Consider the following 26403-nt stretch of genomic DNA (forward strand, 5'->3'; position numbering starts at 1 on the left):
GAAAAGTGAATTTGTCTTTGTTGCCTATGCACATGCACTTAGTCCAGTGAAAAGATGACATTTTGCGTAACTTCACTGTAGCAGGTATTTAAGGGTAGCACGTAGAACATAGGCTGCCATAAATACGACTTTCATTTCTTATATTTTCAAGTATAGTATTTATGTATTTGTGTAGTATACGCTTAATTCATGAGTTATTAAAGGAAAAGACTTTCATCCCTTTTTAAGGAATGTTGAGGTGTGGAGAGTGAATGCATACAGGATAGGTCTCAAAAGAAGAATAAAGCATAGATGTAAAAACCGCCAAAACCAAAACAACAAACCCCAAAAATCAAAACCTAACAAAAAAATCCAAAACAACACCCAACCTAAAACCAAACCAGCCTCCAGTTTCACCAATCCTGCTACCCCCCTGAAAAAAAAAACCCCAAACCAAAACCATACAAAAAACCTCATTGTATTTTGGGTCAAACTAAAGGGGATTCTAGCTTGTCTTCAGTAGCAGTAGCAAATGACCTTAACGGGAATCTAATAATGAGGAAAACAAACTTAACTATATGTAGACATTCTTAGGGAAAAATATTAGCTGATGTAGAAGCAGCTCTTCAGTTTTTAATTGCTAGTGGAGGTTTTTCTCATAAACTAGTCAGACTTCTCTTTTAATCCACAAACCCCTGTTTTTTGCAAGTTCTGCAATTTAACAATATGTTCTGTGGAAAATATACATGTTTTGAACTGGCCACTTGCTGGCTTCACATAATACCCTCTTTTTATTTTTTACTACTCATTACTATAAGGAAGTCAACACTGCATATCTTGTAGTTTTTCTGTTAATGTTATGTTCCTAGTTGCTTAATATTGACTTATTTGTTGTTTCACTTATACTTCAATTCTGTTGTTATGGGGTGTGCCTCCACTTTATGCCTTCTCTGGTGGTAAAGTGCTCCTGATGTTTCCCCTCAAACACACCAGTTGATCACCTCTGCAGTAGTTACCTGATGGCTGTGCTTGAAGTTAATGTATTGATTGTTTAAATAAGATAACTGAAGGTGTGGTTACAAGGTGTGAGAATCTGTATGTTACAGGGACTGTTATTTGTAGCAAGTGAGTAGATGGTGTGAACTTCCCAAACAAGTGTTTTGATCTTATTTCTTTGACAGTATTCTTACCCTTAATATTTCTTGCTAATGCTTTTCAATAACTATTCTTAAGATTTACGAACAAAAAGTAGTTTTTCCTCTGGATGTACCAGCTTTTTTTAATTTTTCTGGAGAAAGTTACGTTATCATTCCCCCTAAGGTTATGTATGCCAAGAGCATTATTTGTCAAAAATAATACCTTAACTGAAATGGTGGTAAGTGTTCATTTTTTGAGCACTGTTGTGGAAATCTTACTGTGAGAAATTAACAGGGAACTGCAAGGTGACTACAGATTTCTAAATTACTTAGTACTTCCAGATAGCCTGTTGGTTTTCCATGTAAATTGATGTAATTGTTCAGTGTATCCAGACATGCTGTTCATATTAATGAAATTTAAATGCAAGAAAGATGACTAAGTTATCTTCTAAAGTGTAACCTGCTTTTGTAGGTGGTGTTGTTTTGTAATGCTTCATGCTGACCAAGATGGAGAGAAACTACAAGCATTGCTTCGTCTTGTGACAGAGCTCCTAGAAAGGGTCAAGGTTGTAGAGGCTCTCAGTACTGTTCCTCAAATGTACTGTCTAGCTGTTGTTGAGGTTGTGAGGAGAAAAATGTTCATAAAACACTACAGGGAGGTAAGTAAGTAGAACTTTGAGACCAAATCTTAGTGTCAATGTATAACTTAACAAATAACTATGTACTTTTCCTTCCACAGTGGGCAGGTGCTTTAATAAAAGATGGGAAACACCTATATGAAGCTGAAAAGGCAAAAAGGGAATCTTTTGGTAAACTGTTCAGTAAGTACTTTGTCTTCTGTGAAATCAGAAGTGCGGTTAAGTTTGACTTTTGTCTTTGCAGTTAAAATACTTCCATTATGTTGTAACTTAAATACCTGTATAATTTTTTTTACTTAAATAGTAAATGTATGCAGTGTGCCAGATGGTCCTACTATGAATAAAATATGTATCTATTAATTTTTCTATTAATCAAAATATTGAACTCTTTCATATAAATTATCCAAAATAATGTGAAAGTTCTAGTTAGTTTAATGTTTCTAAAAGGTAGGATTTCTAATTATTACATTTGAATGCAGTTTCTGGTTGAAAGTGCTCCATAAGCTTTACTTTTAAATAACACTTTAAAAACCATTACTGAATATTTTGGTATTGCTACAACTTCCTCTCTGCTACTTAAGAAAAAAACGAAGAATGAAGACCCATGTCTAAAGACCTTGAGCAGAAGTTTTTTAAAAAAAAAAGCCAACAAAACAAAAAACTGACATATTTTTTCTGCGAAGTCTGCAGCTTATGTTCTGAATGAACTGCTAAAATAAGAAAACTGAACAGAAGATTATCAAAATTGTGGAAAGGAAATTAGCAAGATTAGAATGAAAATTTGAAAAAGGATTTGAGGCTTTTGCAGGGGTGAACATTAAGCAAAAAGAGGCTTCAGCGAAATGAGAAGTTCTGTTTGGATGGTGGCTTTTGCATGAAGTTCTGTGGTCACTTGCAACTTTATGTTGTCACCAAATGGCATAGTGATGCTTTCAAATTTAGTTTAGCTATTAAACTGCAGTAGCTTGTTTTCTCTTGAGGCATTGTTTGTATATTGCACTTCTGTGTTGTTGTTTTTTTTAATAACCACTTTTTCTTTGCCCAGGGAAGTCTTTTCTAAGGAATCGTTTGTTTAGAGGACTTGACTCCTGGCCTCCATCCTTTTGTGTATGTAGTCAGTATATTTTTGGGGTTTATTTCATTTTTATAAATAGTACTTTAATAAATTAAAAGCCTAAGCTTAATTCATTCAAGCTATGTGCCTGCGACATTGCTCTGACACATGAAGCTGGGAGCTAGTGCTCTCTGCTATTTCAAGTTACCTATATTGACATTGGTTCATAACTTGCAGTGTAGTGGGAGATTTGATACTTGATGTTCCTTTTTAACAAAGAGTCTGTGGTACTGAACCAAAAATTGCTATTAATGATCAGAAAAAAGCCAGGAGGGATAATTTGATCATCTAATCCTCTCTTCTGAATAATAGAGCCATGAAATTAATTGGACAGTAAAAGCAAGTAAAAGGTTTTTGTGTTTTTTTTCTGTAATCACTGGATGAGTAGAAAAGCATTTTTGTCTCTTTATTGGCTGATGACATGAAGGGCTGAAAAAGTATAGCTGTAGTCAAGCATTGCCTGTAAACTTTGGTTTCATACAGCTTGGTTAATTCAAGTAAAATACTCTCGCTGCTTCTAATGTTGCCACATCACTTTGCCTCGTTTAACCTTTCCAGCTTCTAATTTTCAGCTTTTTTCAAAAGGATACTTGGAAAATAAGAATGCTACTCCTGTCAGTGTTTTGCATATTGAATAACTGAATTATTACTTGACTGTGTGTTTAGCACCACAATAAATGAAGCTTCAGTGCCGTCTCTTACCCTTTAACTTTTTAAAGACTTCCTTAATGTTTATGAAGCTTGGTAATAGGGCGGGAGTTGGACTAAATGATTGTCGTAGGTCCCTTGCAACCTAAATGCTCTATTCTGCTACTGTCCGAGGCATTATGGATAACACTAGTGACTACAAATGTGTATTTAATTTAATTTTTTTAGTGGGATAGGGCCAGACATGGTTTCTTTAAAAAAAGTATGAACTTTTTTTTTGAGAGAAATGAGTTTAACACTTACTTTTGTGTTACTAATTAAGCTTCCTTAGTTATCTCGATATTATTTGCCTTGTCAATGTGTAAATTAGTATCTTCTTAATACAGACACGAAAACCTCGCAGATTTGACAGTGAGCTTCCAGATATCTCATTAAGTGACTTGCAGTTTTTGCAGTCTTTTTGTCCTTCAGAAGTACAGCCATTACTCAGGTAAAGCACCTTTTTAAACTTTGTATGTTATGGCAGTAGCTTTCCCCTGGTCCCACCCTCTTCAGCCAGTTCACTTAATCTAAGGAACAGACAAGCATACTTTTTCGAACTGATATCATTCTTAAGGAATGGTCTTCACTAACAATGCAGACACATATTATCTATATGCTGCATGAATGTACACAAGTATTCTGTATTGAGATGTAAAGGATGTTGGACATTGCTCTGAGCTGCCTTACAGCTAAAAACAAAAAAAAAATTTTGTTAGTTTTAAACTGAAATAAACTCGTAACTTTACATATGTTTTTTCAGATCAAAATTAGCTTGAATTTTTGTTTTATTTGCTCTTTAAGTGGTATTCTGGAGGAAACAAACATCTTTAGCCCAGCATAAGATCATGGAGATCTCCTGTATTCAGTTACTGCTTTTTGTCTGATAGGCTGATTTTAATGAAAAGTTTGTTCTTTAAGTGCTTCTGCTTCCATCATTTTGAGCAGAAGCTCTATTTCTATGTTTCTTACCTCCCAGTGAGGCAGACATGCTCATGACAGGAAGGTTACTGTTTTGGCTCACAGGCAACTTGACAAGATTAGTTTCTTATCTAGAACTTGGAGACGTCTTTCTGGAGAAGTTGACTGTTAGAGTAGGCTTTCAAACTCATATGTCTTAAACCTGTAGCAATCAGACAGAGAAGTGCCAACCAAGATAATGGGCAAGAAATAGGTAGTAGCAAGTTTTATGTAAGGTCCTGTCTAGGAGATCTGTTTGTCAGGATGACCACAATCAGGTGTTGCATGTATCCACCATTCTGCTAGGAGAGATCAGCAGTCACAGATTTGCTGAAATTCAATGATTTTGTGGGTTTGGTTTTTTTTGGGGTTTTTTTGTGTGGTTTTTTGTTTGGGTGTGGGTTTTTTTGCCCCAAGGCCACAGTCCTGCAAAGGATGATAAGGTAAATCCAAAAGGAGGATGTTCCGCTGTCATCTGTCAGGTTCACCAGCAGCCTTAACCTGATGCCTGTTACTGCACAGTGTCAGAGATGAATTCACTACATTTTTCACTTAGATTTTATACTGGCATCCTTTTTGATTAAGAATTCCTGGCCAGCCATCCTTACGCTATTGCTGCTGGAATTAATAAGAAGTATAGTAAGCTTAGTCTTCTTGACAGAGGATTTGTCCTAGATGATGATACAGCTGATGTACCCTTTTTACTTTCTCTTGATAAGCTCTGAGGCTTGTTTCTTAGTGTTTCTGCAGTAAAAAAGTGCAAACTGTAGTATCATGCTGACGTTTGCCTGATTTTTGTTTGTAAGAATTTTACAGCCTTCCTGGGAAGTTTGGACCGAGTTGAGGAAGAGTTTTGCCTTAATGTTAAACCAGTCACAAACCCAACTGTTAGTTGGTCCGAATTGTAGCGACATAGCTTTCCACTTGATGGCAATGGAGGTGGGATTATGTCATGTTCTTCCGATTTTTTTGGGTTGAGGATTATGATTACGGTGGTGGACATGACGGCTTGAGTGTGTGAAGCTGTTATGTACCTTGGTAGACATAGCATCAGAAGAAACTTTAGAGCAGGGGTCCTCAAACTTTTTAACCAGGGGGCCGGTGTGCAGATGAAGTGGCAGGCAGTCATCTGTGGCTGCTTGGTTTCCCCCCCAACCCCCGGCGGGGGGGGGGGGGGCAGGGGGGTTCTGTAAATACCGGGGGCCGGATTGAGGACCCTGGGGGGCTGTTTCCGGCCCACGGGCCATAGTTTGAGGACCCCTTGAGCAATTACTGAAATATTATTTTTACAAAAATACAGTAGATACCACTTGCTTTGCATATTGAGTAGAGAATGCAGAATATGCTGAAGTGTAATCTGCTTTTATTGTTAGTCTAAATTAACTCGTGCTTCATGATTTCAGTGGAGCTATTCTTGAACAAATTAAAAAATCTGGGTATATGGACTCTAAAGAAAATGTTGATTTTTCAAAGATTTAGAAAACTGGCAATCAAAAGCTTATCTTGCAACACTTGCAATATGAATGTGACATCAATCAATCTTTTTATTTAGGTTACCTATTATCAAAATAAAATAGTAGAGAATTAATAGCTGCTTTAAAGGAAGAGCTGGATTGGAGAGAATCCAGCTGCACAGGAGAATAGTCATTTGCAAACATAAGTTCTTCAGTTACAGAGCTGATCACTCTCAGTTCTCTTCCGTTACTGTTGTAACTCTAGGTACTACTGGTAAATGTTTTCCTCAGGAGGAAAGATGGACATATTTGCCCATCATTGTGTTTATTGTTGTCTGCTCCTTAAATGCTCTCAAGTTCTTAATTTTAAAAGACAAATACCAGGTGGTTTGAGTGGATTTTCCATGTAAAATAGATGAAATGAAGGAAGTACAATCCTTATACAGAGGGAGGCCTAGTATTGTAGAGTATACACATAATTTATTTGAATATTAGATTAACAATGTGGAAAAAAGATTTATTCCTGTACTGTTTTTCAGGGTGCCCATACTTTGTGACTTTGAACCTCTTCACCAGCATGTACGTGCTCTACATAATCTGGTAAAGGCAGCACAGAGTTTGGATGAAATGTCACAAACCATTACAGACCTGCTGAATGAACAAAAGGTATTTTTGCTTTTCTTTACCAAGAAAAAATACTGGAAGAGTAGAATATTTTCATAATACCACTTTGTCAACCACTTCAGAAAAACTTTTGTTTTTCGAGGTGTAAAGATTAGTTTCTCAACTGCATAATTCACCTTTCTAATCACATACTAGTAAATATTCTGAGAATTTTGAGCTTTTCAGTGAGTAAAATGAATCTATGTAGAGAACAGTGAAAAGATATTGAATATCTTCCAAATATTTAACAGATGCTTATATGCCACAGAAGTTGTAGAAGTAGAATTTTCTGCTAATATTTCTGTTTTCTGTCATTTTCTGGAGCTTCTGTGTGCAGAATGTGTACATTTTGCTTTTGTTGCTTTATTTTAGAAGTAACAACTTAATTAAATCCAGACTTTTGCATTGCTTTTTGAGACCTTTTGGTGCAAGCAGTTAAGGCAGAATTTGGGGCCTTCGTTGGTTGTCTCCATTAGCTTGAATATTGATGTTATGTACTTTTCTGTTGCAGTCCTGCTTTTTAGGGAAGGGAAGAAATTTGTGTAGCCTTTCTTTGAGTATAGAAGGAATAGATGGCAAAAAGACCTCTTAGTTTTTGCTCTACCTGTCAAGCAGACTCTATCCCCTAGAAACTCGTTTCTGCCCATTGCTTTTCATTGCTTCTGTGTGTTCAGTCTCTTCTGAATTCTGTCACTGAAATCATTCATAATATACCAAACGGGTCCTTTTAGCTTCCGACTGTAGCCTGTCCCAGTGAAACTGCGGGTGAATTTAGCATTACTTAAAATTTTATGTATGGTTCACTGCTTCAGATTGGGTTTCTTTAGCAGCTTTGCTATAGGAAGAAGGTGGCATTTTTCATGTTACCTTCTATGGTGTGTTTGTATGCACTTGGACTAGAAGCATCTTTCTATAAATGTCAAGGTTATGGGCATGTTGGGTTTTGAATTGGCAAAATCCTGCTTAAACCAGGTGACATGAAGTCCTTTACCTTGTTATTCCTTTGAGATTTGAGCAAGAGATTTACTGGAAGTCTTTTATTTATGTAAAATATGAGATCTGGGCTGCTCATTGTTCTGTAATATAGGAAAGGTGTGTAACTTATGTCACTACTTAGATCTTTTCTCTCTTTATGAAGATTGTTTTTTATATGAACAGCCATTAAGAACAAAAGTGGTGGGGCCTGACCACTGTATGATTGAACGGAATGGCTAGGAGTAGTATAAATTTTGTGAAATCTAGGAGCCCCCAACTTGGAGCATCCTAAAATTAGTCTCAGAAACTAGGATAGTGACAGGTGTTCTAACAAAATAATTTTTCACTAAGGCTTGCAATGTCAAAGAGTGAAATAAACCCAAGGAGTAAGTTTTAATTCAAAGTGTGTATATCAGTAGAAAGATGAACAGGAAATGTGCCTTACTTGTTCAAGTCTTGATGGTTTGCCCTGTTTGGTTCAGAGTTGCTTATCTGAGATATTTTTATCAGTATCTGATTGCACAAAAAAAGATGCTTGCCCAATCAGGAGAATCTGTACTTCCCACTCTTACTTTTTGCTGTGCGTTGACCAGTTGGGATTCTTGGCTGATGCAGAAATGTCAAGTGCTTAGACAGGTTTGGATAATTGTCTCTTTCCTTAAACTGCCTTGCACAGTCGGAGCTGGGCCATTCATGATGTCACCTTGAAAATGCCCATCTCTGTGTGTCATTTCAGTGACTGGTTTGAACTAGTTTTTGGAATTGAAGCAAATAGATGTGTCAGACTTTTTCCTTCTCTATTGACAGTGTTCTTGTTATTACTTGATGAAAGGTAACTAGGTCTTTCTCTTTGTTGCTTTATTCTGCAGACCATCTGAAGTGTTTTTTTTTAAAATTACAGTACTTTCGCCCATGTTCTTTTCATTGAATAGAATTACTGAAATTTGAAAATGGTCTTTTCTTATCCTTAGTATTGCTGGGATTTTACATATATAATTAGAAGGATGAAAGAAACGTTTAATAATAGGCCTGAAGATGCCTGCAGCTTCATGCACCTACACATTCTGGTGGTGAAGTGTGAGATACTGTCCCAGCTTGGTGCAGGGTTGCTCATGACCATGCAGGCATTGAGTGTTGCCTGTATAGCAAAATGTTGGTTTTGTCCTTTCGCAAGGAGATGCATTCAACCCCAACCTCCCTTTTCACACAAGTGGTGGCAGAAGCCTGGTTGGTTAAGTTGGGCTGGGATAGCTTCCCTGGCTTGTTGGCAGTGCAGTAGTTTAGTTGTGTCTAGGTCAGGCAGGAGTTCATTCTACTGCAGGGGTCCTCAAACTACGGCCCGCGGGCCGGATACGGCCCCCCAGGGTCCTCAATCCGGCCCCCGGTATTTACAGACCCCCCGCCCCCCCCTGCCGGGGGTTGGGGGGGAAACCAAGCAGCCGCAGATGACTGCCTGCCACTTCATCCGCGCGCTGGCCCCCTGGTTAAAAAGTGTGAGGACCCCTGTTCTACTGCATCAGGTACAGCAGGTGGTCTTTTTGAGAGTTGCTTTAGGCAGGAGAGAAAAGCTGTGGCCGCAGACAGGTGAGCAAAGACCAAGTCAGACAGGAGATCCAGTACCTTACTGGGGATGTTAGTAGCATTTCTTTTTAAGTGTCCCTGTAACTTACTGTTTCAGCTTTCAAGTTCATAGAACGTTAGTGACTATATGCTTCTCTGGCTGATATGGTTTCTTTTTTTAGTACTGCATCAGAGTAGTTAAAGAATATTGTGGATTTTTGTTACTGCTTTGAAATCTGCTTAACGGTCTCACACCAGAGTTATTGCTGTGCCTTCTCATCTCCATAATACAAAGTTTAAGCAAATCGGTGATTGGGTCAAAGATGTCCAGGAGAAAGTTAAGGTGCCTGTAACAGTCGGGTAGGATGATTAAGGTGTCTTCTCCACAGTTAGGAGAATAATGTATGCAATACAATGGTATTACAATTTTCTCTTGTAAGAGAAGCTGCCTTTCCAAATCGGAATATGAATCTACTATTCTAGCTGAGTTCAAAACTACTGTTTGTAATACTTCCAGGAGTTTTCCTGTTCCCTGACTACATTTATTGTGGTAACATAACTAGAACAAGGCATGTAATACAGCAACATCTGAGAAGTTAAAATTTTAACTCTACTTCTCTGTCTTTGCTTTCTATTTTTTTCTTGTTTATTCTTGTCTCCTTGTCCTTTGTCATTACAGGAATTGGTGTATGACATATGTGTACATTGCTGCCTGTAAACAAACTACATGGCAGGCACTGGCTTCTGGGGGAACAGCTGAAACTATACGGAAAGCTTTGTTTACTCTTGCCTATCTAAAATGTGAGGTTTAACTCTTCACTAGTCAGTAATCTGATATTCTAGTTAGATATCTATCCCACAGCAGAGGCATGGAATTTGTTATAGGCCCAGGTCATGAGGAAACCAAGCTCAAGTAGCATGTTTGTTATTCCATGTAGTGATGATTATTGGTTTTTTTCTTCTTCAAGCTATATCCTTACTTTTTACCTTCTAGGATGATTCTGCAGGGGTGCCAGAAGTAGATGTCATCTTTCCTTTGCATGTGGCTTTCTGTAGGGCCTTTTAACATTCCAAGTCCTTGAAGTGCTTTTTTTAGTGCATACTTACTGACATCTGTGATGCTAGCTGTTATTAAAGTTAAAACTCTGGTTTATCAATGTGAAATGTTTGTCACTTAAAGCATATGCCTTGAATCTGGGCATGTATTAGCATATACAGTGTCCTTGAGCGTGTCTTTTCCTAAGTTTTCTTAGATTAACAGCAAGCTAAAATTAAACCCAAGGGAAATGCTTAAACCTGGACTAATACTACCATTAACAAAAAAATACCTTTCCCTGTAAGTTGTTTTTGTCTAGTGTCCTGTGTTCACTTTTGATAAAGGTATATCAAAGGTGTATAACTTACTATCATATAGATGCAAAGGCTAATGGAGGTGAGGTGTAAATGTAGCTTTACTAAATAGGTGAGCGTCAGAGCTGAAAATAGCTGGTTCCTAAATCTCAGTTTGGAATTCAGTCACACTACATCTCCATTAAGAGAATGTTTACATGGTACAGAGAAGAATAGGGTCCATTTGGGTAGCACACACTTGTAAAAGACTGAGGAAACAAAAATTGGCTATTTAAATATCAGCAGTCCAGTATCTGTTATTTCTGTCTTTTTTTTTGGAGTTCTGTTGCTGACCGTTTATTGCACAACTCCGCTAACCGTTGGCAGTCAAGTAACTGAGTTCAATGGATAGCAGAATTTTCTTCAATAAAAATTAACATACTGAAGAACACCAGGCACCCTATTTAAATGCATGGAGACAGTGTGCATAGTCTGGGGAAGAGGCACAAGCAGGATCATCAGGACTATCAGCTGGAGGCAGTGTTGAGTTTTTGGAGAAGAGCACCATTCTGAAAGATCCTCAGTAGTTGGAGACAGAACGTCTTATGGGAATCTGTCACTGCAAATATTCCCATGAGTCTGTAGGAGCAGTTTCTTTTCAAGATAGTCACATTCCTCAGATGAATAACGTAAGTCCTTCAAGCATGAAGGATGGAAAAGCAAGGTAATGGTTGGGCTATGGTGTTGCACATAATGCATCTGAGACTTTAGGGCAGTGTTCCATTAAAAAAACTCAGTGTCTCTTCCAGTTTGTGATCCTGATGATTTTGTTCTCAGCATGTGTCACAGATACTCTCCATAAGTGTTTTAACTGTGTGTATTTCACTGTAGTTTTCTTAGGAAAAATTGCTTTGCTATCCTGTTAAAAACTTGTTCAGCAATGTATCCTTAGTGGGTATGTTACTTTTTGGCTGTATGTTACTTTTTGACTTCCACTGGGATGTGTTCTACCCTTGTTGAAGCCTAAGGTTTATATTTTTATTCTGAGAATCTGCAGATGATATTATTGTTGTCATTAGGGCTTCTGTATTCCCTATTGTATTTAATAGTTAATAGTATAAGATATTGCAGGTTGACCATTTGTTCCTAGTTCTGGTAGATGTGAAGATAGTAATGGAAGAGGACTTCAATGCACGCTTTGCTTATTCTGTCAAGCAAAGCTTGCAAACAGTAAATTTATTATGTGAAATCTATTAAATAACAAAGCTAAGAAATTTACAACTGAAGTGCAATCTTCTAGATGCATCATACTGTAACTTAAATTGAGTTTCAGTCACAAAACAAAAATCTTGAAAATCACAGGACACAGGCAGTTTGCAGTGTCTAAGGCCCTGCTGTGCTTGATTAATTTTTTTATAGCATTTCACAATGGTACTTTACTGAATTTCAGGTGCATAGAAATAAATGCATGTGACTTGGCCTGCAGTTAAAACTATTATAGCTATGATGAATCAGACTTTAGCTGAATTAACTTAAAGTGTATATTCCATGGCAGTGTAGAAAAGTATGTCGTCTTAGAAATAGCAAAAAATGGTTTCAAACACTGATCATGAATGTACACTTTACAGCAGAGTAGGCACTGGGACTTGATCTTGCTTAATAATTCATATGGTAATGAACAAGAGCTGTTGATAATGAGATTTAAATGTGTTATCTAATCACAGTTAATTGGAAAATTGATTTGAAGGTAAGTTCTTAGCTTTTGAAGAATCAAAAGCTCTGAAATTGATCGAAATTACTTGGAAACAATTCCACAAAGGTGGAGAAGCTTTATTTAATCTTTCCATTTGTTTACAAACTGTTGTTACTCATGGATGATTATGGATGGTTATTCTAACCATTAGTTTTTCAGCTGAAAATTGAAGGATCTGATACTACAGTATCAGTTTAGGTGCTATCCAAGGTCTAGAGCCAAATGACAAAACCAGGGAGTGATGGGAGCAGCATGGAGGGGGAAAAAAAATCAACTCAGGCTGCGATGTCTTGCATTCTGAAAAGTCAGAATGTTGCTTTTAAATAGAATGTGCCCTGTGTTATGCTATACCAGGAGTCCTCAAACTTTTTAACCAGGGGGCCAGCGCGCGGATGAAGTGGCAGGCAGTCATCTGCGGCTGCTTGGTTTCCCCCCCAACCCCCAGCAGGGGGGGGGTGGTGGGGTGGTGGGGGTGGGGAGGTTCTGTAAATACCAGGGGCCAGATTGAGGACCCTGGGGGGCCGTATCCGGCCCATGGGCCATAGTTTGAGGACTCTGCACTATACTACTACACTCTCACAAGCAGAACAATTCTATGTTTTTAGTATGTTTAGTAGACAACAGGGTGTTTTTTTTTGTGGTAGAGCTTTTTGTAAACCACCTTAGTTTAGTGTATTAATAGGGACTGGATTAAACTGATTTTTTTTTAGCAGTTTTAGCAACAAAATAATCCTTTTTTTTAGTAACAATTATTAGGAAAACTAGAATCAGTAGGCTGTTAGAAAACAAAGCCTATTTCTTACTGGTTACTTCAGGGTTTTGTATCATCCAAACTTGTGTTTCAGCCTTTTCAAGTAAAATTACATGTGGTCTGTGTAGGACTTTTGGATAGATAGATGTATTTAGATGTATTTAGAAATGCTGCATTTTTGAAACTTACTAGAACATATCTCTGAATTTCTGCAATTTTTGCCTATATTTTAGTTTTACATGTCTTGGACTATTACAGTTAATATATCGTGACTTTCTAAGTTCTTGTTTTGCCTGGTAATTTTTAATCAATTTAAAATACTAAGTTTTGCCTATCACTTCGTTAAGTGTTTGTTTCATTGTTTTTTGTAGGCCTCCAACAGTCAAGCATCACCACAATCTGCTACCACACCAAGGATGGAAAGTACAATAGGAACTGCAATTGCTACCTCTTCGAGAACTCCTCCATCACTCAGTCTTCAGGGTCCCCTCTGTCCTCCTGTGTGTCCCCCAGCTCCATTAGAAGAATTATCTCCAGACAGCATTGATGCTCATACATTTGATTTTGAAACTATTGCCCATCCAAACTTGGAGCAAGCTCTCAAGCAAGGATCATTGGACTTGGATTCATTAGCAGAAAGTCCAGAATCTGACTTCATGTCAGCAGTAAATGAATTTGTAATAGAAGAAAATCCAGTATCTCCTAATGTAATAAGTGATCCACAAAGTCCAGAAATGATGGTGGAATCTCTTTATTCTTCAGTTATCAATGCAATAGACAGTAGACGTATGCAAGATACAAATTCTTGTGTAAAGGATGTTCCAGCAGAAAAAGCATCTGTCAGTGTTTGCGTGGAGAAGTGTAGGGTTATTGCCCAAGACTCAAAGGTACATTTAAGAGGTATAAAAGAGGATCTTTGCCACTTTAGAACACTTGTACAAAGAGAACAGTGTGACTTTTCTAATTCTTTAAAATGCACTTCGTTAGAAATAGTAAATACTATAGAGAAGGTAAAACTTTCACTTGAAAAAACACTAAAAGATAAACATCAAAAAGAACTACAGTCTTTGAAAACTGAATATGAAAGTAAAATTAATAAATTATTGGAGGATGGTGAAGAAAATAAAAAGAAGATTAAGAAGTTAAAAGGTGACTTATTAGGCCTTGAGGAAGTTCTTCAGAATAAGAATGATGAATTTGCAATGGTGAAAAATGAGAAAGAAGCTGTAGTTTGCCTTCAGAATGAAAAAGACCAGAAATTACTTGAATTGGAATGCCAAATGGAGACACAAAATTGCGAAATTAAGGAACTGAGGCAGTCACGTGAGATAGTACTTGAAGACTTGAAAAAACTTCATGTTGAAAACAATGAAAAACTACAACTTCTGAGGGCAGAACTCGAGAGTTTAGAGCAAAGCCATTTAAAGGAACTGGAAAACAACCTACAAGCCAGGCATTTACAGGAATTTGAGAAGCTGCTAGCTGAGCACAAGGACTGTTTAGATAAATTAAAAAAAGAGAACCAATGCAGACTTGAACAAATGCAGGAATCTCATGCGGTAGTTGTTCAAGAGAAACAACAACAAGTAGAAGAGTTACGACTCAAGGTTTCAGATCTGTCTGATTTGAGGTGCAAATTAGAAGTTGAACTTGCCCTGAAAGAGGCAGAAACTGATGAAATGAAGCTTCTTTTGGAAGAAAGCAGAAACCAGCAACAAGAGACCTTAAAATCTCAGATTGAAAAGGAAACTGAAAGTTTAAGGAAGGAGATAGATAGATTAAACAATAAAATACAGATTAACAGTGATGAATATCAAGTGGGCTTATCAGAACTAAGGACTCTGATGACAATTGAGAAAGATCAGTGCATTTCTGAGCTAGTAGACAGATATGAAGAAGAATCAAACTTCCTTAGAACTGAACTAAATAAAGTAACACTTCTTCATACAAAAACTTCTGAGGCAGAAAAAAGACTTTCAGAGCAAGTAACGGAACTACAAAGTAAGTTAGAGTTGGAAGTGAATGCCCTAGAAAAGGAAAAAACAGAAAAATTATTTCTCTGTGAGCAGCAGGAAAAATATGAAGCTATTATCCATAAGCTTAAGGAAGAGAAAGAACTGTTAGTATCTAACCAAGAACAAGACAGGCAGTTGCTCATTCAGAAGCTCAATTGTGAAAAAGAGGATGCAGTGCAAAGTGCTTGTAAAGAGTTTGAATTACAGAGGGAAGCTGCTGAAAAAGGGCTTTTGGAAAAAATACAGCAACTTGAGATGCAAGTAAACCGGAGGTACTGTAAGAATTAAGTTACTGTGTTTTCCTAGTATTTTAAAGTAATGAATATGGTATATTAGTGATGTGCTGTGTACTAAGTAAAACTTCTCTGTATTTGTGATGGTGTTTATCTGGGTTGGTTTCTGTATTCGAGTTACTTCCATTTTATAGATAGTGATAGTTTTGTGTCTGTAAAAAAAATTCAGTTTCTAAAATACCTTATAGAGTATTATTACAGACAGCAATGAAGGCTTTGTATTTCAGTTTTGCAATGATACATTGAAGGAATGTTTCCAGAGCATGTTCCTTGAAATTCTAATTTTAATGGTCTTGGCCTCTCTCCTTTCCCATCCATTGCTCTGGTATTAGCGCTGTGTGAACATGCAGTGGTTAGCTTTTAGGCTGGTAACTTTCTCTTATTGGCTAAGTACATATGCTTCTTGTTGCCAATGGTGGCATGAAAATGTGTGTGGGAATATATGTATGATTGACTGGGAACTGTCCCATGGCCACCTGGACTTTCTGTTGACTTTAGCTGCCATGGTTATGTATTTCAGGGTCTTCAGTTTGAGCTTCATAAAGAAACACACATGGGCAACATAATTCCAAAGAACATTCTAACATTGTTTTTCCATTGTTGATTTCTGTAGTGATTTTCCATTTAAAAAAAAAAAAAGAAAACATTTTCCTTTGCCATGAATGCCTAGCATTACTCTTTCTGACTTCTCTTACCTTATCTACTTACTAGTTCATAATGCCTGTCAGCAGAGCAGATTATGCTGTTATGGAATGGAAATACTAGGATTTTTATATGTGGCTGATGCTTAGAAACTAGTCTGTTTTGAAATGCTAGAGTTTGTAATTTATGTTCTTGTAGCGTGAAGGAATGCAGTGGATAGATCTTGTTTGTATAATACTCAAACAGATCATTTTTTCCTAGGTATTATGATATACCAAGTATGTGAAATGAGTATGAAGAAATGGACAGATAAATAAAATGGACAGAGTGGGCATAAAAGCCAGAAGGGTGCTACAGAACATGGATACAGACTTAAATTGGAATTTAACTTTCAAATATCGATGTCATGTTTAAAAAATAAAGGGGGGGAGGGGAGGTTATGCAGAGTCCAACACATGTGCAGAATTCCCTTGCACAGTGCAACAGAAAACTGAGTATGTTTCACTTGAATTTTCCACTTCAGTCCCATTACCTAAGGATTTTTCATATGTGAACATATACATTGTTAAATGGTGTTGTATCATGTCTGTGTTTTGTATGTCAGTGTCCAAAAAATACATCAAGATAATAAGATAGGGTTTTCGAATTAAGATTAGGATATAATGAAACTAAGAACTGCCCTTCTGAATTGAAGAAACTATTAATGAAATACGGTGAAATGAGGAAAGAAAAAAAGATAAACTATGTTCTTTTCCTTATATATGTATTAATGCACAGTAAGAGTTTTAAAAAGTTGAGTCAACAGAAAAAGATGTAGCTCTGTCATCAGACTTCTTAAAAATCCAGCATCTACACAACAGCTGCACACAGCTGTGTGTATTCTTATATGAACAGGATAAAACAGATAATATTTCTTCAAAATACATTGCTATCTGCTTCAGTCTAAAGTGTTAGTAGTTCGTTACGAATTCTGTCAATCTGATTTTGTGTGGTGATAAAATATGTATCTGCTCCTAAGGCTCCTCTTTATGTCTTTAATCTGCTGGTAAGGTTTTTCTCTGGGAATGAAGACATGCTGTGTTTTCTCTCCAGAGGGCATATATGTTAAGTGAATCTGTCTTAATATTTCAGAGTCACTGGTCTAGCTGTTTGGATTTTGAGCTCCTAAAACCCAAAGTTATGTCAGTAATCTGAGTTCATTTTTTTTCCTTTGGTTGTTTAGCAGTTAACTTGTAAAGGCACAAGCCAGCTTTTTTGTCATGTGTCTATATGCTTGTCAGATAAATTTCCTTTTCTGCATGAGCCGTGTTACATTAGCTGTCTAGAAGGCATTCACAGGGAGTTGAACTGTTAAATTTGACTCAAGTGTTGCATTGGTATCAGAACTTAGTTTTTGAACTTAGGTGAAAACTAACAAAAATATTTAGAAGTGACAAAAGTTTGTGACCCATGCATTGCCAACATGTGAAAATTACTGTGTTTTGGTTATAAATGTGCCTGAAATTCAAGTAATCATGATTAGGAAAGATAATATAACTGCAAGGCATTTGTTACTCTCCTATTTAATCTTTTTACTGTATGTAGTGTGTGCTAGCCAAGATTAACTGAAAAACACAGTTTCTGTAATGACTTCTGTTAAGTGGTTCATTGGTTAGTTAAAAGATACATAACATTGTAAAGAATGTTAAAAATAGAATAGGAATCCTGACTGCTTTGAAAACTAAAATACAGCTTTGGTGTCTTTCAGCCTTGGTATTATGCAGCCACTTCTATCAGACCATCATCAGTGGTGAAGCTTCCGTGTAGAGAACATGTGCTGTCTCATGCAGCTAGCCTCAGTTTAGAAATAAATTGAAATTTAATTCAGCACAGAAATGCTTTCTCAGTGGCACAAAAAAGATTTGCCTGGGTGTTTCATAACTTGCTTTCTTTTATTTATGATTTCTGGAATGTCAAAGGTTGCTTTGCTGCACTGAGTACTTCAGTTGGCTTTCAAAACTTTTATTTACACCTACTTACAGACTTTTTGACTGCTCAGCTACTGCTTAATAGTTTGTATCTTCAGCATGTACCCAAGTGGTGGAACAGTGCTGGTGTTGCTAAATAGATCCTTTGTCATCTTAGAGTAGTACTTGCAGAGGAGCCGTGATCTCTGAAGAAATGTGCTTTTGGTGTCTTGAAAACACTGAACATTTAGGCATTGTAATTATTGCCATAGATGTCAAGACCTTTTCAAATTAAAGCTGTAAACCCAATACTTAATACAGTGACCAGGTTTAAAAGCTGGTAATGTGCTAGCTTCCTGTGCAGAGTAACAGTATCCTTTACTTGGCTGTCATCTGCAGTCAGTAGTCCAGGCAGCCTGAGGGGCAGATGGTACCTGCTTTGGTTTAGTGCAGCTAACAGCTCTTTGGGTTTAGGCTGATGTATTAAGTTGGCATTTAGATTACCTGGAGTAGTATCAGTGATTTTTTTTTTTTTTGCTTGTAAAGTAAGGTGCAGGCCTACCTCTTTACAGTTCAGACAGACTTAACAGACTTAGCCTGTACTTGCTTAACTTGATGGGGAGAACTGGTGGCACAAACAGAGGTAGGTGAGTATGTGCTGGATCGTATGGTAAAGCAAAGACTGTAGAAATGGCTGGAACTGGTTGTTTCATGGATGTCCAAACTTCCATCCCATATGCAGTGATCAGAATTTTAGGCTCACTGCCTCCTCTGCAATTCAGTTTCCTTTCATGTTATCTGTACTGAATCTTTCTGGTTTCTCTGAGGTTCTGTAGTCCTTTGTCTTAACAGAGAAGCTTTGCATTATGAAGCAAGGATTATTCTTGGGGCATTTTTAGCATTAGGAGTTGTGCTTGAGTGTTAGTATATTAGCACACAATGTTTTGCTTTCAGCACAGCCCATCTAATATCAGGAGACCATACCTTCAGGCTGCTCCAACTAGAGAAAACCATTAACACATCTATGTAGATGGAGAGTTAGGTTTGGGCGATCCTTTATATTAAATTTGATTCTGTTGTAGAGGAATAATAAAAACTTAAAATAATACAGTTTTTTACAAATGTTGCCCAACCAAGGGATTTCTCTATCCTAGTGTTCTTCAGTGGTGGTTCTTGATAACTCAAGCCAAGACACAGAGTGTAGTTAAGGTTTTGTTTCAGTAATGGAAAATATTTGGCCTACATAACATTGCTTGTTTCAAGAGCCATTTAAAGTTGTTTTCCTTCCTTTGTCGATGACTGTTGATGTTTTCTTAAATCGCTACTACTGTCCTCCAGATTCTGCAACCCATAGTTCTGAGTTTCATCTCTGGTTTCCTTATCGGATTTATTGCTGAATTGCTTTAATGATGTGATAGTCCTGGAGGCTTTGCATTTTGACATGCTAAGAATCTTCAGGGAGTTGATTGTCATTGTTTCTCGTTTTACCGCTTTCTACACCTTCCATTAGTTAGAAAAGTGAAAACAAACACGCCTCCCCCGTCAAAAATCTTCAAAATTAGAGCCAGTGTTGTACCCTAAAAATCCAGAATGCCAAAGAGAAGAATTTGGTGAGATGGTAATGATAAAAAGTAGTATTGAAGATTGGTAATGACTTAATTAGAACACAGTATTAAATATTTCAGAAAAAAATGTCTGTGTGTTTGCTTACTTCACGTATTCTGTATATGCTGCGAATTTAAAGCCTAAACATTTTCTTTTAAGTCCTCCCACTGAAGCATCGGCTGAATCCAGCTTGGTTGCTGAACTTCAAGAGAAGCTTCAGGAAGAAAAAATGAAGTTCTTAGAACAACTTGAAGAACAAGAGAAGAGAAAGAATGAAGAAATGCAGAACATCAGAACATCGCTCACTGCAGAACAGCAGGTAAAGCTGATTCTATTTTATTACTTTTGCTCCCATGGCAGTTACGTGTTCTTCTGCTGTTTTGAAGTTATGGAGCTGGTTTTTAGGTTGTTTGGTTTTTTGCTATGTAACCCTTGCGCATTCTAAACTTGCACTATTATCTGGAGCCAAGAGATGATGTGGTAATGGAATCCAATACTTAAGCATTTAAAAAAAAAAAACCCACCACCACCCTGAAAAAAACCACAAAAACATACAAAACCCCCCCTACTCACAAAAATAAAAAATTGCACCTTAAGTATCGCTGAACTGGGCAATCCAGATTCAACTTTTGTTATTTGGTGACTTCTTTTGCTTAAGTTGTTAAGGTAGGTGCTGTAAGTGTTTTATGCATTAATCTCTTGAACTCCAGAAAGGTACTGGTTAAGTATAGTTTTAAGTTAACAACACAAAAGTTGTGGGCAACACACAACTAATTAGGAATGCTTCTTAATGGCTTTTAAACTTTATTAGCCTGGGCAGGTAGCATTTGATGTTCAACACAAATGTTACATCGTACTTAAACTTAGAAACTTTATGTACTCCACATGTTGATACAAAAATATATTGCACTGGATAAATAATTATCTGTGTCCACATACTTCTCCTTTCAAAGCATCTTGAATCTCTTGGATTTTATAGATGAGTCTTCAGTTCTTAAATTAAATCTGTTAGTAACAGCTATTATTTACAGTTTTGTTGCATTTAAACACTAGAAAAGGATTTTCTGTTTTAAGCACCTGTATTTACTTTAGCTATGGTAGGATCAGATAAGGACAAAGACAGTGTAGTGATCAGCCAGTTTGGTGAATGAACTCTATGAATCACGTAGTGCAGAGAGCAGAAAATTGCAGGCAATTACAAAAGAAGGAATATTTTTGAAATTTTGAACTGCAAACATTAATACCGAAGTGAGGCTTACATAGTCAATCTAATGGGAATATTTCATATGTTATAGTGCTAATCATAAGATTTCTTTTTCCATCAGAATATGCTTTAATAGGCCATTTTCCTCATCTAATATTATTCTTCATTTATGCAGCAGAGTGTGGAAGGGAAGGTTCTTAAGGCATTAGCAGCAAATTCCAAGGAAAGATGGAAGCTTTTATTAAAAAAAAAAACCCAAACACAAGAAAACAAAACAAATCCACCATGAAAACAAACAAATAAAAACAACCTTTCCCAAAACTATAAAAAAGTTGTATCAGTTTGTGCTGAAACCTTGCTGGACTGGCTCTGCAGATCAGTGAACATGCTGGGTATTTAACCTCACTGTTGATGTTGGTTTTTTTCTCAGTAAAATTATCTTAGAGGTGTTAGTTATGCTTGTGGGGTGTGATAGTTTTGTTATGCAGATGTATACCCAAGGCTGCTGTGCACTGTGTAAGGTGTGTAGCGTGCCAAATAGCTTGCATTTTGAGACTGAGAGTTGATAGGTGCAGGCTAAGACAGTCTTAAAACTCACAAAAATAAAATTGTAATTTAAAATATCCTTTTAGTGGATGGTTGGTTGTATTTTTTGTCTCTTCAGCACAGCCTTAAGAGTAAAGGGTTGAAGGCATAGTGGTTAATAGAAGGACTGAAGTGGAAAGATTTGTCTGACTGATACCAAAGGATATGCTAGGTTCTTATGGTCAGTTATTCAAGCTATTAGCCAGGATTCCAGTATGATTTCTGCATTAATGAACTGTTTACTGAGGAGTTGATGCATGACTTGAAATGTATTTTTAATTCAGGTTCAGTATATTATTCTAGTTTTGTTACTAATTTTTTATCATATGTAACGTTTTGATGTAGTGCAGCTTTGTCTTAATAATTATAATCCTTAAAGTAATAGTTTTTAATATAAAACAGGCAACTGTTGTACATTAGCTGGGCTATAAGCACTATGTTAAAAAAATAAACCAAAACCATGTAAATTACTATTTTTTTGACAATGATTTCTTTTATTATTATATGTGTGTGTATTGGGCTTGAGGGAATCAGAGGGATAAACTTAGTTACACAGACCTCAAAACAAAGTATACAGAGGTGTTGTCTCTTCACAAAAATAATACGTAAACAAGTTTAATTTCTTGTTTAATTATAATTTGGGAAACTGAAATATGTGATCTTTTGTACGTTTTTGTTCTAGTGAAGTATTTTGTGTTATATTTATGCAGTACATTTCTTATTTCAGTAATACTACTTTCTGTTTTCAGACCAACTTTAACACTGTTCTGGCAAGAGAGAAAATGAAAAAAGAAAACATAATTAATGACCTTAGTGACAAATTAAAAATGCTTACGCAACAGCAAGAAAAAGATAAGGGTAAGAAAACTTCTGAAGAAGTGTTCATTCTTTTTAATAGGACAATTCCATTCACTACAGATTGGTCCTGATCCTTAGTGCTGCTGTAATTAAAAAGCATGTTTATTCACTTGTCTCATAGATTTGATTGAAACACTTTCTGAAGATCGAGCTCGCTTACTTGAAGAGAAGAAAAAGCTTGAAGAAGAAGTTAATAAACTGAGAAGTAGTAATTTTTCTCCATCAGCCTACTCGGCAGCAGCTTCAGAAGTTTGTGGAGCCTGCGCAGCTGATATTCCCACTGACACAGACAGATTGGTTTCTGACATTGCAGCCGAAGGGAGAATGGATTCCGCAATGGAAACCAGTATGATGGCTGTGCAGTAAGTATGGGACGTTGTAATAGAAATATACAAAGTGTGCTCTCATTCTTTAAATGTGTGGTGTTAGGTGTTGTGAAGGGCAAGTGAGTATGTTTAACACACCTTCTGCCTTTGTTCTTGCTAAAAATAATCTTTTAAATTACGCATACAATTGTGATGTCATGATGATCAGAAGTGTGTGGTTTTGATGACTTAGAGGTATGCAACTTAAAGGCAAAACTCGGCCCTACAATTATGAGATGAAAAAATAATCCAAGTGTATGAAACATAAGTGAAACAGGAGAAGAACAGTTGTAATGGTGAATGAGCTGGATGGCTGTATGTTATTGGCATATTTTTCGAACAGTGGCTGGCTCTCATTTAAAGACAAGAAGTTTATTGTTCATGTACATGTGTGCTGTAAGATAGCATAACAGCATTCCTTGATAAAAAGGGAGGCTGTGATGGGTATGCTTGGTGGAAGTTAAGCTGAATCCTCAGGTTTCCAAACAAATAATGGGACTCAGGCTGACCAAGGGGCCTTGTTGGACTGATGTTTTGTACTATTGGAGAGAAAGACAGGTATTCAGCATCTCTTTGTATAACCTCTGAATCATCAGTACCATCAGCTGTGATGTACTGCTGACTTACTAGAGGGCAGTGATGGGGCTGGGAAAAAACTGCAGTGATTTAAACTAATTTACTTGAAAACAGCTAGGGAAGCAACTTACGTACTTCAAACTGAACTTTAAGATCCGTTCATTTGTGTTTGGATCTGGTTAATGCTGTGGATTTACAACAGATTCAGTTAGCATTATGTTGATATTTCACTGATTATCACTCTTTTTGTATGGAGGTTTAATTAGGGGCTAGTTTGTGAGCAGGTGTCTGAAGGTGTGCTTGAAATACTGAGGTGATTATAGAGATCAGAGGGAATTGGTTTCTGCAGCCATCAGCTTCACTGTATTCCCTATTTTGGGTGCCCTACAATAGCAGTGCGCTTTGTTATTGGCATATAACACCTTGCCTAGTGAGTTAAGACTCTACATGTAAAGCTAGTAGACGTTTTTTAAGTCTGGTTTTAGTATGTGACTATGAAGTCTTCTGAACTTCAGTAGTGCTGACTGGCACAAAGTTGTCCTGTTGGTTGTTGTCAGGAATCCAGCTTACTGCAAATGTATTTTCTGTGTTGTTCAGTAAGGACTACTGTAAAAACATATATCAAGTTCATAGCCTTGATTCATATTTCAAATGTACCTATAGTAATTTCGTAAAAATTTCTGAATAGTAAAGACTGTCTGATACTCCAGGAGAAGGGTTTATGATGATACATACAAATATCCTATTTTTTCCTATTTTTTAACAATTTTTGTATGTTTCTCTTAAATGTAAAATGTTAGACTTAGGAATTCTGTACTAAAATATGCATGTTCTATTATATTTACTTTCTGACTAGAACAAGACAAAATGAATAGTGCGTGATGCGTATGCATTGAAATAAGACTCATTACTAGAAGGTACTCGGCTATTATCATGCTTAGTGCAGTATCGGAATCCTTTCAGAATGGATTAGTGGGAGAGAATTCAGGCAAAAAGGGTAAAGAAGTTTTGTCCAGCATATTCAAATTGCTTTTTTTTAACCCCATGTAGAAACTGAGGAAAACTAGGAAAATTTAAGTCTACAGTATGAGTATGTGCTGCTATAGCAGCCTAAGAAAACTGAAATAATCAACATTTGGGTTTTTTTACTGATTCATGAGAACTATTCTTCATGCTAACACTTTCTACATCTTTGTGGTGGAAGATTGCATTTCTTTAATTCCCTTATACTAGTAATGCTCGTTTTAAGATCCTTTCCTACCATGTCCGATTAAGGAAATTTGGATTTGAACTTGAAAGCACAGCCACATGGAATGGTTTCTTTTATGCTTTTACACCTGCAGTAGTTTATTAAAAGACTTTTAATGCATACATTATGATTGCATTGTCACGTATCCTCTCTTCTCCTCATCCTCCCGTAGACTTTCTCATTTGTGAGGTTCCTAAGTATCACAGGCTGTGTCATGTTACCCTGAATAAACAGCAAGCCTGCTTTGTTCTAGTTACCTCAGTGCAATGAGATGTTTTGGGAAGACAGATCTCGTCACCTTGTTTAAAAGAAAACAGGAGTTCTTATTACTGAGGGTTTTCAAAACATCTGATTTATGCTTCAGAACTGTACAGTGTAATGTTGAATTCATTTGCATGGAAAAGAAGCTTAAAATCCAAGATTAATTTTATTATACCCCTAATATGATTAAAGGCTTCTTTTTGCTCATTAAGAAAACTTTATCTGAAGAAACTGGCTGCATCTTTGAATTACCCACTTGATAAAGCTTGCAAATGTTTACCGTTTTTGAAAGGAAAGCAGAAAAAACAGACTGTAAGCTTCTGGTTGTTACCCCTTTACCTACTTTCCTCCCTATTGACCTGCCTTTTAAAAATACATTTTGTGTTAAGTATTACTCTATGTTCTTAAGAATTTTTTTATTAGTATGTTAGATTATCTTGCCACGCTTCAGTGCTCTGCTTGTCACAGATAAACAGAAGAAATTAGCAAGTTCACATTGATATCTTTGTACCAGAGAACCCCATGGCATGGAAACTTTAAACTACAAAGATTAGGAAAATACGACATTTCAGAGCTTAACTGCAATATCACGAGTGAACTGCCAAAGCAGCGTTCGGAGCTGTATCTTTCATCCTGGTGTTTCAAAAATAACACAAAAAATGCAGAAACAGCCCCATGTAACTTTATAACTAACCAACGACTGAAAACTTGCTGTCTTGTTGCAAGAATTTCCTTGGGTTTAAAGGGGGGTGGGGGGTGGAAAAATCCCCCAAAACCTGCCAGAAATGTTGATGCTGACTCTTAAGGTATCTTTCAATGCTGTTCCCTCTGTGCTAGCAAATAGTTGGCACTCACTGAGTGAAGATGGGGGCTGTGGTGGGTGGGAAAGATAATTTTTGATCATGAGAAGAAGTTTCATTTTTAACCTGTCCATTTTCTTCCTTTTCTTCCAGTGAAAATGTCCATATGTCTGAAGAAAAACAGAGGATAATGTTGTTAGAAAGAGTGAGTAGACTGATTGTGAGGTTAAGTGTTACAACTAAGTACGTACAAGTACATGTATGAAGTTGTGCTGTGGTTAGTTACACACTCTGATGCAATATAGTATCTGCAAGGCTTATAAATATCATTCCAGAGAATGATTTTTCATGATACTCATTTTGGAACAGTACAATTCATTGAAATATTTAAAAATAAGTGTTAATACATTATACTTTGCCTAGCTTAAAGTTTGTTTATTCTGTTTATGTAGGCTTCAGAATGAATGAGTCACGTGTAATACTACTTCTTAGGAGTGACAGTTCATTGATCTAGGGAATTTTCTGTAGCAAAAAAGTTTTGATAAGTTTTTTCAAATTAAGACATCCAAAGCAGCTCGACAGAAATTAAGGTTGACTTACCTGTTTCTCTTGGAAATGAGTAGTTTCTCCTCTTTGGCTGCTGTTACCTAGATCATTTTAATTGGACCTGGAGTGCATTATAATCTTGACAGTATTACTTCTGTAAAAGGTGAAATAACACGTGCTTAATACTACCATTTTTTGAAGTAACTGTCATGCCTTTACAAGCTAGAATTATAAGTTTCTCTCTCACACCCCCCACCTCTCCCAAATACATTCCTTATATTTTCACCTCAGTTAAAACTTCTATTTTGAGCATAGCTTTTAATGTACAGTGCGTAATTGAACCTTTTTGATGAAATAAAAGTTGTTATTCTTGGTAAAAGGCGCTAGATTAACTCTCAGTAGTTACATTGGAATCTTTTAGATTCCAGTAATTTTAAACTATTCGGTCATATCTATCCA

General features: G+C 36.7%; 1 protein-coding gene across 4 annotated transcripts in view; it reads left to right on the forward strand.

Moving 5' to 3' along the window:
* The window catches only part of RB1CC1 (RB1 inducible coiled-coil 1), a 77862-nt gene that overhangs the window by 42520 nt on the left and 8939 nt on the right, over window positions 1–26403 (forward strand). For all 4 annotated transcript variants that reach the window (XM_055799083.1, XM_055799085.1, XM_055799084.1 and 1 more), the window contains 10 exons: window positions 1588–1774; window positions 1855–1936; window positions 2799–2860; window positions 3902–4005; window positions 6508–6634; window positions 13371–15286; window positions 19660–19819; window positions 22039–22147; window positions 22269–22509; window positions 25552–25603. In XM_055799083.1, the coding sequence (XP_055655058.1) occupies window positions 1588–1774; window positions 1855–1936; window positions 2799–2860; window positions 3902–4005; window positions 6508–6634; window positions 13371–15286; window positions 19660–19819; window positions 22039–22147; window positions 22269–22509; window positions 25552–25603 (3040 nt within the window). The remainder of the gene's footprint in view (window positions 1–1587; window positions 1775–1854; window positions 1937–2798; window positions 2861–3901; window positions 4006–6507; window positions 6635–13370; window positions 15287–19659; window positions 19820–22038; window positions 22148–22268; window positions 22510–25551; window positions 25604–26403) is intronic.

The sequence above is a fragment of the Falco peregrinus genome, chromosome 3 (genome assembly GCF_023634155.1).
Source record: "Falco peregrinus isolate bFalPer1 chromosome 3, bFalPer1.pri, whole genome shotgun sequence".
NCBI classification, from domain to species: Eukaryota; Metazoa; Chordata; class Aves; order Falconiformes; family Falconidae; genus Falco; species Falco peregrinus.